Below are 13165 nucleotides of genomic sequence, written 5' to 3'. Positions count from 1 at the left end.
ATTTATAGATGTAGGCCCTAACACTTGCCATGTAAAAGGAGAAAGTTTAAAAATAAAGACAGTATTTCTGTCCATATCCATATTTTTTTCATTTTTTTTCTGTAGATTAATTTTAGTCTCGCATAACATTTAAAATATATGTTCAAAATCAATCTAGAAAAAAAGCTTTCAAAGTTCCCACATTTTCACAATGACGCACGTTGACGTAAAAAATATGGGCGGGGTTATCTGGGAAGCTCCGCCTTTCCGAGGGCCGCATCCTGAACTGCTCTATGGATTTTGGGGTAACAAAGGTTACCATGGAGACTTCTCACGTCCTTTGTCCTGGCAAGTACAGTGGAACGCGGTCTATCAGCTGCTACACTAAACCCTGTTGTTAAGACATAAAAGTAACTCGATAGGCGAGAGAGAGAGAGAGTTGCCCCATAACTATCAATTTACATAATCCTTGGAAGGGCCAGACGAAGGCCCCCAACCTTTAGACAGTGTAGTTCAACATAGTGCTTCACTGTTAGCAAGTTAGCTCTTACATTAGCCAGGTGCAGCTAACGCTAGGTAGGACTTCATAACAGCCTACCGTCCCAGCTAGTTATCACTTAAAGTGTGCAGACAAGAAGATTGCATTGTCTCCCCTGAATTGCCTACTCTTCGCGGTGGATTAACCTGTCATCTGTCTGTCTGGCTGGCATGGTGGAGTTACGTCGTGAACGTAGCTGTGGGCGGATCTGGGCTAGCCAGTAGCTGACTGTTTGGGTGAGCACCGTCGGCGTTAGCCACACAGGCTAGGACGGAAAGGATAACTCCAGCCGGGGTCTGGACTGAGAGCTGCCAGACATGATTTTATGGAAACCTCCCTACAAGTAAGAGTTTTATGGTTGGCTCATGACAATGCAAATGACTGTGTCCGATGTGTTGATGAAATTACGAGGAGAAAATGGTAGAAAGGGTGGATTTCCCTTTCTGAATCCAGCTTCTTAGTGAAGGAGGTCGACAGATTTGTTAAGAATGCGGAGCCATCATTTAGTTTCCTGCTTTGCTTTCCACGACACATTTCAGTGTGTTTTATGCAAACTGCAATTAATGATTTGCAAAAACGTTTTTTTTTTTATCGATACAGTCAACCAATAGGCGACAACTCTGAGACTCTTGATCTGACAGTGACAGCCATCTTCAGTAGCCTACATTACACTGGTAGCCGTGTCTCTGTGCTGCTTTTCTCATCAATCACTTTTTCTAATACTAATTGCGATTGAGTCAGAGTCTATGCGGAGCTGGAAGAGAGGGTGTTGTCGCAAAACACCTTTTTTTTTTTTTTTTAATGCGGTTGTGATTAAAGGTCCTAGCCCAGTGTTTTTAATGACAGGAGAGGGGACTGGCCTGTGATGCGTTCAGGAGCTCATGCTAAGCCCGTCCCGACCGTAGTAATTTCAAATTGTGAATAGAGCTTTTATTGTGAAATTGAATTTGCCTGTTGAACGCACCCCTGGACTTCCCCCCCCCCAAAAAAAGTGCATCAATGTTGTCGAATTTATTTAAGTTCATGTGGACAACTAGTGTGAAAGGTAAACTACACATCCTGTGCTGAAAGTCTCAAAATAGAAAATGTTAATTTTATTATTTACATCAGTGTCTTTATCTGTTTTACAGTCTATTATGGGGGATATGAGAGACTGTAATTTTGTGTGAGGTTACATTCCTAGATTTTATCATATCATCGCTGGATTGTTGATGTGATCGTGATCCAGATATTCAGACAGCTCTGAAGGCGTCGTGTTACGTAATAAATGAGGGCTGGGCATGCAAAGAGTGAAGGGGGAGGACAGAGAAGAGGTGTAGGAGGGGACGAGCAAAGGTATACAGTCAGGCACGTAAAGTAGCTATTTTACATTCTTTGATTTTGACAGCTCTTCTACGGACATAGGGACATACGGACTAAACTCGCTGACAGATTCGGGAGATTTTCCACGCAGGGACGCGCTGACTGAAGCGAGAAGAACTCAATTTTATTCAGCACAGCTGGTAAGACACTAGTGGTAGTATTTCCATGTTATATATTTTTATATGAAAGATCCAAATAGAAGTGTTAACACATTTGTATTCCGGAGATATACATAGAAACACAGAGGGGGGGGCTCTGGCAGCCAGCAAACGCAGTCTAAAGAGGCTTTACAGCAAGCTATCGCCTGGTTGTTTTATCCCATGATGTTTATTACACTGGAATTTGGACACAGCTACTTACACACACTTCTGTTTGCTTCATTTGAGTTAATAATTGAGCGAATGTCTTTTACAAATGTTGCGTTCAGGTGCTACATTTGGTCGCTTGTCGTTGTTAGTCCTGTAGGTACTGGTTGGTGTTTACATCAGAGCTGCGTTGTTCACGAGAGCCACGTGTTGGGACCATGTGGCCATTGTAAACACTGCTAAGGGGTTTATGTACAACCAGTGTTCTCCTCTCCTCCCCCCCCCCCCCCCCCCCCCCCGCAGTGCTTTATAGTGAAGGTAAAGTTGTAACAAAAAAAACCCAACACATTTATTAAAATCCTCCTGCGTCTCTGTTGGGAGCCCAGTTCGGATCAGACCCACATGGTTCGCGAATGTTCTCCGTTTCATCTCCCCGTGTCTGTGTCATACAGATATCAAGCTTGTGGTTATGGGCGACAGGAATCAGAACCTCTTTGTCAGTAATGTAAAAGCCTGATGTAGTCTGTAGCTTCAAACTTAGACCAGAGAAGTCCGTCACAGAGGGCTGTGGTTGGTTACTGCATGTAACTCCAGTTCTGAGTAAGTGCGTAGCTCTCCATGGCTTCGCATACTGTTATTGTAATGATGCAGCTTTTCCTACTACAGTCATTATAATAAGATATTTAAAAGCACTCTCTTAAGTAAAGAAGCCAACTATTTTTATAATTGTTATTATTTTTGTATTTTTTTACTTTTGTGTAAATATAACGTGTGTAAACTTACAGTGTAGTGTATGCTTAGTTGTTTTTTTACATATTTATTTTGCGCTTATTTAACAGCTAACAACATGGTACAGTTGTCCAAAAGGCTTCATACAGTAGTCAGTGTTTCCCTCACGCTGACTGTCTCATGCTGCATCATATTCATGCTGTTTTTGTTTCTTTCACTGCCAATTATGGCCAAATTAGTCCGCTCAATTAATGTTTGTATGAAGTTTTTTTGGCTCGCTGAGATTGGAGTTCTTAACTTGTTTGGCCAGAAGCCAATACAGTGTTTATCGGATTCTATTGTGCAGCTATGTAGGGTAGGTACAGTATGTATTATGTAATGCAACCATTTGCATGAACACCCCTTCTCTTCCCCTCACACAATCATTATTAGTTCCAGCCAGTTATCAGTTTAAATGTCAATATTGTTGCAGGAAAGGTCAGGTTCCCACATGACAATCAGCAGACACTCTGGGATCAACAGCAGGCCATGTTCCTCCCACATCTTTTGTACGTGCCTGCATACTCCAGTTAATGTCAAAAAATGACAGGACAAGTATGAGTGGCAGCAGAGGATGAGGGACAGGCTTTGTCAGAAGATGCTCCCTCAGATTCTTTTGTTTCATGGATGTGGCTCCATTTAAATTCAATTTATCTGGCTGCCTGATATTGACATAAAAACCTTATTAGGTCTTCTTGTTATTATAGCCTACAAAATAAGTCAAAGCTTGTGTGTAAGAATGTTTCTAAAAAAAACACCTAGTTGTTTCCTGAATGAAAATCAATAGCTGAAAGCTACATTAGTGCATGAGCATGGTGTGGAATTATAATATCAATTATTAATTTGGCAAATTAACTATGTTGCTGAGCTCAACAGCAGAATATTTAAGACAGTGTCAGAACGAAAGGGGGGAGATCGTTTTATCGATAGACAGAGACGAACATTTCATATATCAGGCTTTGAAAAGAAAAAAAAATCTTTGCTTTTTCAGAAAGAGATGGAAATCATTTTTTTCTGAAAAAGAAACATACTATACTTTTGGTGCCTGAGGCTGAGAGGGTTGTGTTGTTATTGTGCAGCTAAGTTACATAGACATCATTCACAACAAAGACTTATCTCTCCAGGTTGGACATTTGGTCTGTTTCTATAGATTTGATTATTTTTTATAATGTAAAGATATTTTCTGTTACTTTTTGTTGTTGTTAAAAAATAGTAAAATAAATCCCTGTAGTGTGTAGTCTGACTGCTTACTTAAATCACCAACAGGTAAACCAGACTGTATTTGTCATGTATCACATTCAGAAACAAGCTGTGCCAGTTCCCAAAGGCACCAGTTATTGGCTAAAAAATGTACATTTGACCCGTCATACCAAAACGTTAACAAGGGGTTAATCCTTCTGTGTCACAGCTTGATACACAAACAAAAGATTTTTGTTTTATTTATCAATGCTGAACTGCAGAATTATTCAACATGAAGATAGGTGCGTGACAGTGTTTAGGACTTTGAGTTCATAAAGAGGGAAATAAAGTATCTGGTTTATTAGATATCTTTATTCAGTCATCAACATTTAATGTAAAAAATACTTACCTTTCAGCCAGTGAGTGAAGAGAAACACCAGTTATGACAGCAAACATCTTTTAACATGCAATCCATTCATATGTTTTTTTCCACCCCTTATATTAAAGCAGAGTAGTGATACAATACTGGGGCAACGTATAAATTATTGATACCTGTTTTGATACAAGTGCAACACAATTTGATTCTAGGTACCCCATATTGGGCAATGTCTTTTTTTTTTCATTTCCAAAAATTGCAATCAAACTTTTGCACACTTCCCAGGTTGCTTTTTAAATGTGTTCATGCAATTTAGACAGTGTCACTTTCACCTCCTCTGCACTCGGTCTGTTAGACACACCTAACTTTTGCAACATTCTGATGAACTGAAGGACTTGAGTTGAGAAACGTCACTATTTGCCAACCTGTGTGAATTTGAATTCACCACCGCTACTGAATATTTGAGAAACATTGAAAAGTTTTTAATATTTTGCCAACCAAGGTGTCAGACCAGTGAAGGTCTGTTTTCTATGTTAACTAAAGGGCATGCTTCTGTATGTGAGACAGTATGTATAGGAGTGTGTAAGGACGGGCTGGAGCTGGACAAACGCTGTGTTTGAAAGCTCTAAGGTCTCCAGTCTTGGAGATAGTGACTGTCTGCCTTGGCTTTCGAGCCAGACTGTCCCTGTGATCTTTGCCTACCTAAACCTCACCTTCCTCACACCACCCCCTCCTTTGTCCCTATCACTGTCCGCCGCTTTCTCTTTACACACACACACACACACGTATATGCACACATTCGCTTTACCACCGCCTCATTAATACTATTGCCATCTGCTCGATGTGTAACAGTCCAATTAGAGAGATGCCCTTTGACCCTACCTGTCCAGATTGAATTTGAAAGTCCACCGCCATCCCCGCACACTCTTCTTTCCTAACAGACACACGGTTTAAAATCACAGGATGCTTATTGGCTGTACAGAACTTGACCTTTCGTTGTCTCTCTACAGGGCCTGAGCTGATCTGTCAGCCTTGTGTAGGTTCACCCCCCCAAGTGTCCTCTGGATATCAGCTGACCATGAGGATCTGAACGGAGGCAGCGCAGGGAGAAAGCCTGGCACAGTGTGTGTTCACTCTAACACAGCGAGGCTCGACTAAGAGAGGAGCAGACACCGAGCGGAGCAAAAAGAAAGACGCTTGCTAAAAGACAAAATGTCTCAAAACAGAGAACTAGTGGTTTTCTACATAACCTATAAATTCTCTCAGAGAAATTATCCTCTTAATCACATGGAACTCTTAGAGCCTCCAAACAGGACTGATGGGGCGGGGGCAGGGTCGGGTGAGGAACAGCAGGTAGCGACGCACGCCAACGGGACTTTTAACGGCACGAGTCCTGGAACCCCCCCAGCGTCCCCACACCGGCAGCAGCAACAACGGTTACCAGCAACGACGAATCTGGACGCGGTGAAGGAGGCCCTCCGGGACTCGGCCAACGAGTTTGAGCTGCGATATGCCAGCGCCTTCAGCGATCTGCACAACCAGCTGCACATCACGCCGGCCACAACCCACCAGAGCTTTGAGAACGTGATGGACGAGGTGTTCCGGGACGGAGTCAACTGGGGCCGCATCGTGGGGCTCTTTGCTTTCGGCGGGGCGCTGTGTGTCGAGTGCGTGGAGAAGGAGATGAGTCCCCTCGTTGGCAGGATCATAGAGTGGATGACTGTCTACCTGGACAACCGAATTCAACCTTGGATCGAGAGCCAAGGAGGATGGGTGAGTCTCAGTCACAAACCAAAGTACTGGTGTGCAACTTATATGGGATTTTTGGGATCTGATTTTAAAGGGGATAGAATCACAGATTGATGATTTAGTGGATTTTGGGATGGAATTAAATCTTTATGTTATGCACATATTTTGCTTTGTAAACATACCCAGAAGGCTGTTTTCTTAAACAATTAACTGTATAAGAAAATATCTTGCGTTGTGTGACACATTGTCAACAGAGTTGTGATGCTCAGCTACATCTTTCTGAATTAAATTGTCTGTGAAAGGAGATCCGGCCATATTGAAATACGCATTCAGGCTTGAGGATAATTTGTTGGACTCTACATTATACAATTAAAAAAAGTGTTAGGGGTATGATGCTGTTTGTTTTTATAATCACTTTCATGCCCTTCAGCGTTGCTTGGTTCAGTTATTTGGGTAAGCTTCGGTTGCCTGTATGGAAAATTCCCATGTTGACACTTTCCCTGCACACCAGAGCTGGTAGGAACACTGCAGGAGAGAGGCCCGTTGGAAAATAACGATAAATCCTGTCCTTATTTTTCACAACTTGTTCTGGAAAATGTAAATAAAATGATGGCCCTTGGAGATTTATTAACTGCCTTCAGACCAGATTTACAGTTCTGTGTTTGTATGTTGTTTGCTTCCTTTGGCTTGTTAGTAAGCTGTGTTTCTTTCTGACACTCGCTAACCCAAAGTGACTCTCGACGAACAATATTCTCACTATAGTTTTCATTACATCATACATGTTGTGACTCCGTCCATGCAGATGGACCCAGATAAACCAGCATGCTGACATTTCAATTCTATCAGCCGCCATCAGATAATGGCATGACACTTGGGTGGGGTTGGCTCGGCGTCCAGGCAGCACACACATGGTAGAAACATTTCTGTTTAAAACCAGAATGTGTGGTCAGCAGCTGGTTCAGCTGTTCTCTAATTGATCAGCAGCATGGAGCTGAATCGAAGCAGGAGCTTAACAGGCTACATCAGGGCTTTGTAGCTCTCTGGAGATCGAAGTTCTCTCATCACACATAACCCTTTGTTTTACTCCGGCCAGTTGATTGACTTTGTGCTTTGTGTTCTTTTTCCACAATCTGTCCACTTTCTTCCCGCTGCCCTATCTTGTCATCTCTTTTGTTGTGTTCTGAATCAAGGCAGCTGGACGCAGATAAAAGCGCTGTGTGTTTTTTCTTCTTCTGGCTGCACAGTGGGCTTGTCCTGGTACTGACAATCCTAGTGTGTGTTTTTGAGTGTGTGGACTTGTGCTTGTGAACACCTTTAAGACAGTTAAGGTCAGCTCTTCTTCCTTTGTGCAGACCATTTCATGGTATGACGTCGAGCAGGGGGAGCAGAGAGGCTGTTTATGTTCTGCTCCATGCCGTATAACACCAGGTCAAAGGTCAATCCTCTATAAACTGACTTCCCAGTTGCTGAACAGCATTCCTTAAAGATAATCCCCATAGGCAGAAAGTGTCATTGCTTACTTTGCACTACAGATATAGAATTTTTATATTTATTCGGATGTTGGACTGAAACCTGGAGATAACACCGAGGAGAGGGGATAGCGGGGATGAGGTCATGGAAGCAGGTGACAGCATATGATATGTGATAAAGCTATTTAACATACTGCGGCTTTGTTGGAAGAAACACTGCAGTATCTTCCCAGAGGTCTGCTTTCATAAACACAATGCCACCCTCTTTTTTTCGCTCCTGCATTTGGAGCCATGTTAATTGCCTCTATATGGATGGCGATGCTGTGCTTTGGTTCAGACGTAAATATATCAACAACTCCTGAACTGATTTCCATTAAATTTTCCACAGACATTCAAGTTCCCTTGAGGATGAATCCTAATGACTTTGGTAATCCCCTTTAATTCCCCCTCCCTCTCTTGATTCACTCTAAAGCTTGCTCGACCACCGCTGCTCTCCACCCCGCTCTTTGGGGCCGCGAGGTGAAGCTTATTTTGAATGGTGTGTTTACAAAGGGGGACAAACAATTCCTACACATTTCACTTCTCCTGCAGGGAAAGGAGCATTTTGGCCTCCTTATTAAATGCATTAATGAAGGAAGGGTGGTGGAAAATATCCAATATAGTTAGAAGCCAACTCAACTGTGAACCAACCTGAACAATTAGTATTCATCAATACGATCCATCCATCAATCCATCCATCAATCCATCCAATGATTGGTTAGAGCCTATACAGATTGTGGTTCCGCAACAGCACTGTAACGAATGTCCGCCATCATTCATTCATTATACTTACTCATTGAAATTGCTAAACTCTTCCGCCCCGTCTCCTCTGACGCTACACATTGCCAGCGTGTGTATGCAATGACACCTCAGTCACTCTGATGGCGGATCAGGTGCGGAACGACTTCTCCCCATCATTCCATTTCTGTACTTCAAACACTGTATTCCATTTGAATGTTTTTTTTATTTATTTTTTATATTTTTTGCCGCTGAAGAGAGACAGGAAATGTTGTGAGGGGGGAGAGTGGGGGTTGACATGAAGCAAAGGGCCGCGGTCAGATTCAAACCCACAGCCACTGTGACGAGGACTATGGCTTCCGGACATGGGGCTCGCAACATTACCGCTAAAATATCTGGTGGCCCTTTTTGAAAGTTTGGACAGACATACATCTTTCCTGTGTACCAAATTTTCTTTGACATCAGTATTTGAATTAGTTTGGTATCCTGTTTATCAACATTCTTTATTAAGGCAAATGAATCAGGTTAATATCTCTTTGTTATCCCCCAAACTTTGGGCAAAATGTGTGAAAAGCTTAACTTAAAGGCATCACACTTTTTTTGAACGGCTATCCATCATGACGAAGCCAGGAAATATGTTGACTTCATGAAAAGATTCCATGAGAAACATCTTTACCAGCAAAAGATGAAGCTTTTTTTTTTAATTATAGGATTAAAAAAATACTCTGGGTCTTGTAAATTATAATTGCAGTTTTTAATTTCAGAGGAGATTAAGTGTATCAAAACAGTTGTTGGAAAAATAACAATGAGTTAAAGTACTGGTAGTTATCAGAACTTGTTATGTTCTTTGTTTTGTCCTTACCTAAACCGCTGTTTGAATAGAGAGATAAAGTACTCGTTCACTATGTGGTGGCACATTCAGGATGAAAATAGATCAGAGATTACATTTACCGGTATGATAAATATAATTTCCACAAATACCACAAAAAAATATTTTCATCATCACTGTCATCAACACATCTGTCATCTGTCATCTGTCACATGTGGTTGTTCTCCATGACCTAATGTAGACAAAATGAACTCAGCACCCACACAGATGCTCCCTCGAACTCCAACACACAGGACAGTTTGCATGGCGACAAATCAGACTGACAACATCTGCATCAGCATGCAGTGGCGTGCATGCACGTGGTCGGCGTCTTGCATGTCAGTGTAACCTAGACCTGGAGAAGTGAATGAAATGTTGAATGGATCAGCATGTTCAGACGATACACTGGAATGGTTTCACTTCTCATGCCGCTCAGTAGCAATGCCTCTGAATCACATGATTTCACTTCCTTCCTTAAAGGTTAGATAATTCAGTTCTTATTCGGTTGTTGATTCAGTTGTCTGATGCTGGGGACTGAGAATCGACCTTTTGTGTGTGTCCCTTATTCATAAACTAATACACTTACAACAGGTGCAGTCTCAACATGCATAGACAAACTCAAATGTGCAGTTCAGTAGGTGGTTCATGGTTATGAGTCTTGTCATTTCTTTAGATCATTCTACTGCTCTCCCCGTCTTTGTCTTGATATCACTACTCTTTTCTTTTTTGTGGTTCGTGTGTTCAAAGACATCCTCACCATCCCTGAAATGTACCAAAGTCTCTGATTAAACCCACACAAGACTTTGTTGTTGTTTAAGTTTCTTCCTGTCTTTCTTCCTCCCGTCCCTCCCCTGACGCTCTCCCTCACAGGGATGAAGCACAGAGCTGCCTGCTGGCAGATGTGGGGACCTGAGTGAAGCTGTGAGGCAGGTGTGCCTGTAGTGTTAGCTGATGAAATATTAGTCTGCTCTAAGAAGAAGCAAGGTCACTTTCTCTCTCGCTCTCACTCTCACTCTCTTTCACTTGTCTCATGATTCTCTTGTCGCTTCCCCTTTTTTTTTTTCTCACTTTGGCGTACTGACAATAAGGTTGTCATGATACCAGAATTCTAAACTTAAATACAATACTGGTGAAAATAAATCAAAATCCACACTTGTATTTTTGTTGCTGTGGAACTAAAACGAGTCCTATAGGCAACCAATATTTGATAATTTCTTCTTTTTTAATTATCAAACCTCTGCACACTGGCTATATTGTACAAATACATTAACAATGGATTTGTTGACAATGTATTAGTGTTAGACATGTGTCACCTCCCCTGCTCTCTGTCTGTTTGCAAAACACATGAGATGCCAAAAGGACTCAAATAACGGCAACATTTGCCGACTTTTGAATTTCAATGATGCGTCGCTGCTCTCTCTTTTTTGCTATTGGAAGCTTTGGGTAAAATGTGATTTAGGATTTGTAGTTCTTTAAGAAAGTTTCTAAACTATGTGATACTATCAATCACTAAAGCAACAGAGATTGTATTGTTTTAAAAGACAGGGTATGGAAATTTTTGCAACTGTTCTGAAAGTAAAAGTAGAGGAAATCAAGGAGAGGAAATGTGAAATTTGGACATAGGAAACATGATGTAAATGGGCCATCAGTGCACGGGTAGGACACGTCATGGCCAGATGACATGTTCCCTTAATAAAGTAACTCTGTGGCCACCAAATATTACATGTAGGTACTAATATCATATATACTGTGGCTATCTCCCAGCATAATTCCCTCGCGCTAGTGTGCTAACAGGGGCGGGTGTTCTGGCTGTTGAACTGCTGCAGCGGTGAAAGAGCTTCTGGGGATATGCTGAGCAGTCAATCAAACACACTCATACAGCGACTGGACATTGTGTCCTCTACGTCTGTTACCGTTTAGTTGTTGTCTGGCTTAGGAATGAAAAAAAGTCCAGTTTTCTGTGCCGTTGATAACCTCTGGCTAGCACTTAAGTTGACCCTTAACACTTTGACCAGGCATGATGATGATGTCATTTATTTTAAACTGTTGCAATGTTGGAATGTTTTTTTTTATTATGCAAACATTACTGACACAATGGAGGGAAGGAGGGTGGGAGAATGCATGTGTGAAGGATGACCTCGAGTCTTCTGTTGAAAGACATTATAAAATATGTTTCCATTTGATAATGTCTGTTATTTTATTCAACTGTAACAGATTGTGTGTAGCCTTTAAAACATTTTTTATTGTTAAATATTACATTTTGGCCATCAAGAATTTACTTTGGCAACCCAATTTAGGGGATTAAATGGTAAATTCTTAAAATGCAGTTAAAAAGAAAACTATGCTGAGCTTTGAGGTGTTTCCCCAAAAGTTGGGACTTTACAGTCTTTGTGGTTGGCTACGTTTCAGAAGAGACTAGAAAATGGAATTTCATGCCCCATGTACGGAGGCTGCAGCCCTCCTAGTGGACAGCCCAGGTTCCGACCTGGCGCTCCTTTCCCACACGTCGTTCCCCTTTGTCACTCTCCTTGATATCCGACTCTGTCGTCCCTATCTCTAAAATAACCCCAAAAAGAAAATCTAAAAAAAGAAAATAGCATTCAATTTAAACACAAACCCTTTCAGGAAGCAGTCATTTTTTCCTATTACTATGAATGACTTCAGCATTATGTTAACTAATAAATTATAATAATTATTATCATTTTATAAATCTGTATCCAAAACAATCTCTAACTTGTGCATATCATATGTGAATATTTGATGATTTTCTTTGCCCTATACAAAAGAAAACTCAATCATCAAGGTTTTTCTTTTGTAGTATATTCCAAAATTCCAGTCCACAAAAAGTGAAAAGTGAACATTTCTGTTGGCTGGGCAGAATTTTAATAAGTCAGAATTGGTGCTGCCTTTTCTTGTAGAATTTCAATATGTAAATCCAAAGGAAAAGTTTGACTAGTGAAATAGTTGGCAGGTAAATATTGAGAAGGGGAAGGTGTTTTGCACAATAGAGCAAATCCCACTGTCATAAACCTGAGAAAGTGTCAACCTTAATGATCCCGCTGGAGCTCATTGTGGAGCCTCCACTGCCCGCGATGCTGAGACATTAAACAGCCCGCAGAGTCTCCCTCCGTGCCTGATGTTTTAAAAGAAGTGTAGGAGGAGTAAAGCCATATATTGTCGGATAATAAACCTTGGCAGACAGCAGTGGTAGAGACAGTGCCATCGACCTAATAATGCTGTTTCCAGCAGAGCAGGCGATGGCAGTGATTACTCAGTGGAGATTGAGCCGCCTCGGGGTGGGGGTACAGGGTTATTACCAATTATAGATGAATAATATCTCGACCTGCTACTGGGAGAAACATTGTTTTTTTCCCCGTCTGACAGACTAATAAAAGCTAAACTCATTTAGAGGAATCACACTGCTACGATCTGGGGAAGCTTGGCGGGAGCTGGGTGGAGATGGGTGGAAGGAACAAGGCTGGAAAAGAGCCCATTATCCCAGCGGTTCTGCTTTATGCTGTCCACAGTCTCTGTAAGGTCAAGGAAAAGTTAAGTACAAGAAAAATGTCCTCCAGCACTTAAAATCTTTCCATAAGGGCTGGATTTCTTAACCTTTTTTTTAATAACCTCTGACACTGATGGCTGTAAACAGATCATGTTGTTGTGCCATTTTCAGCACACTGTATGCTATCTTTAATTCCTCTGTGTTATTATGTTTGAATCTAAAAGCACATGTGTTCCTGCTGCAGAAAACAATAATATGTGTTTACTTCTGCAGACAAAACACTGCCCTCA

The 13165-nt window shown here is 41.5% G+C and overlaps 1 protein-coding gene across 1 annotated transcript in view; it reads left to right on the top strand.

The window, feature by feature from the left end:
- The first annotated feature begins 1819 nt into the window (after window positions 1-1819).
- Window positions 1820-13165, top strand: part of bcl2l1 (BCL2 like 1) — a 38243-nt gene continuing 26897 nt past the window's right edge. The window contains exons 1-2 of the mRNA XM_029277629.2: window positions 1820-2019; window positions 5518-6280. Of these exons, the coding sequence (XP_029133462.1) occupies window positions 5720-6280 (561 nt within the window). The 5' untranslated portion in view covers window positions 1820-2019; window positions 5518-5719. The remainder of the gene's footprint in view (window positions 2020-5517; window positions 6281-13165) is intronic.

Source organism: Labrus bergylta, chromosome 12, assembly GCF_963930695.1.
Source record: "Labrus bergylta chromosome 12, fLabBer1.1, whole genome shotgun sequence".
In the NCBI taxonomy this organism is placed as follows: Eukaryota; Metazoa; Chordata; class Actinopteri; order Labriformes; family Labridae; genus Labrus; species Labrus bergylta.
Note: the sequence above shows the minus strand (reverse complement) of the source record. Positions and strands in the feature narration are given on the sequence as shown.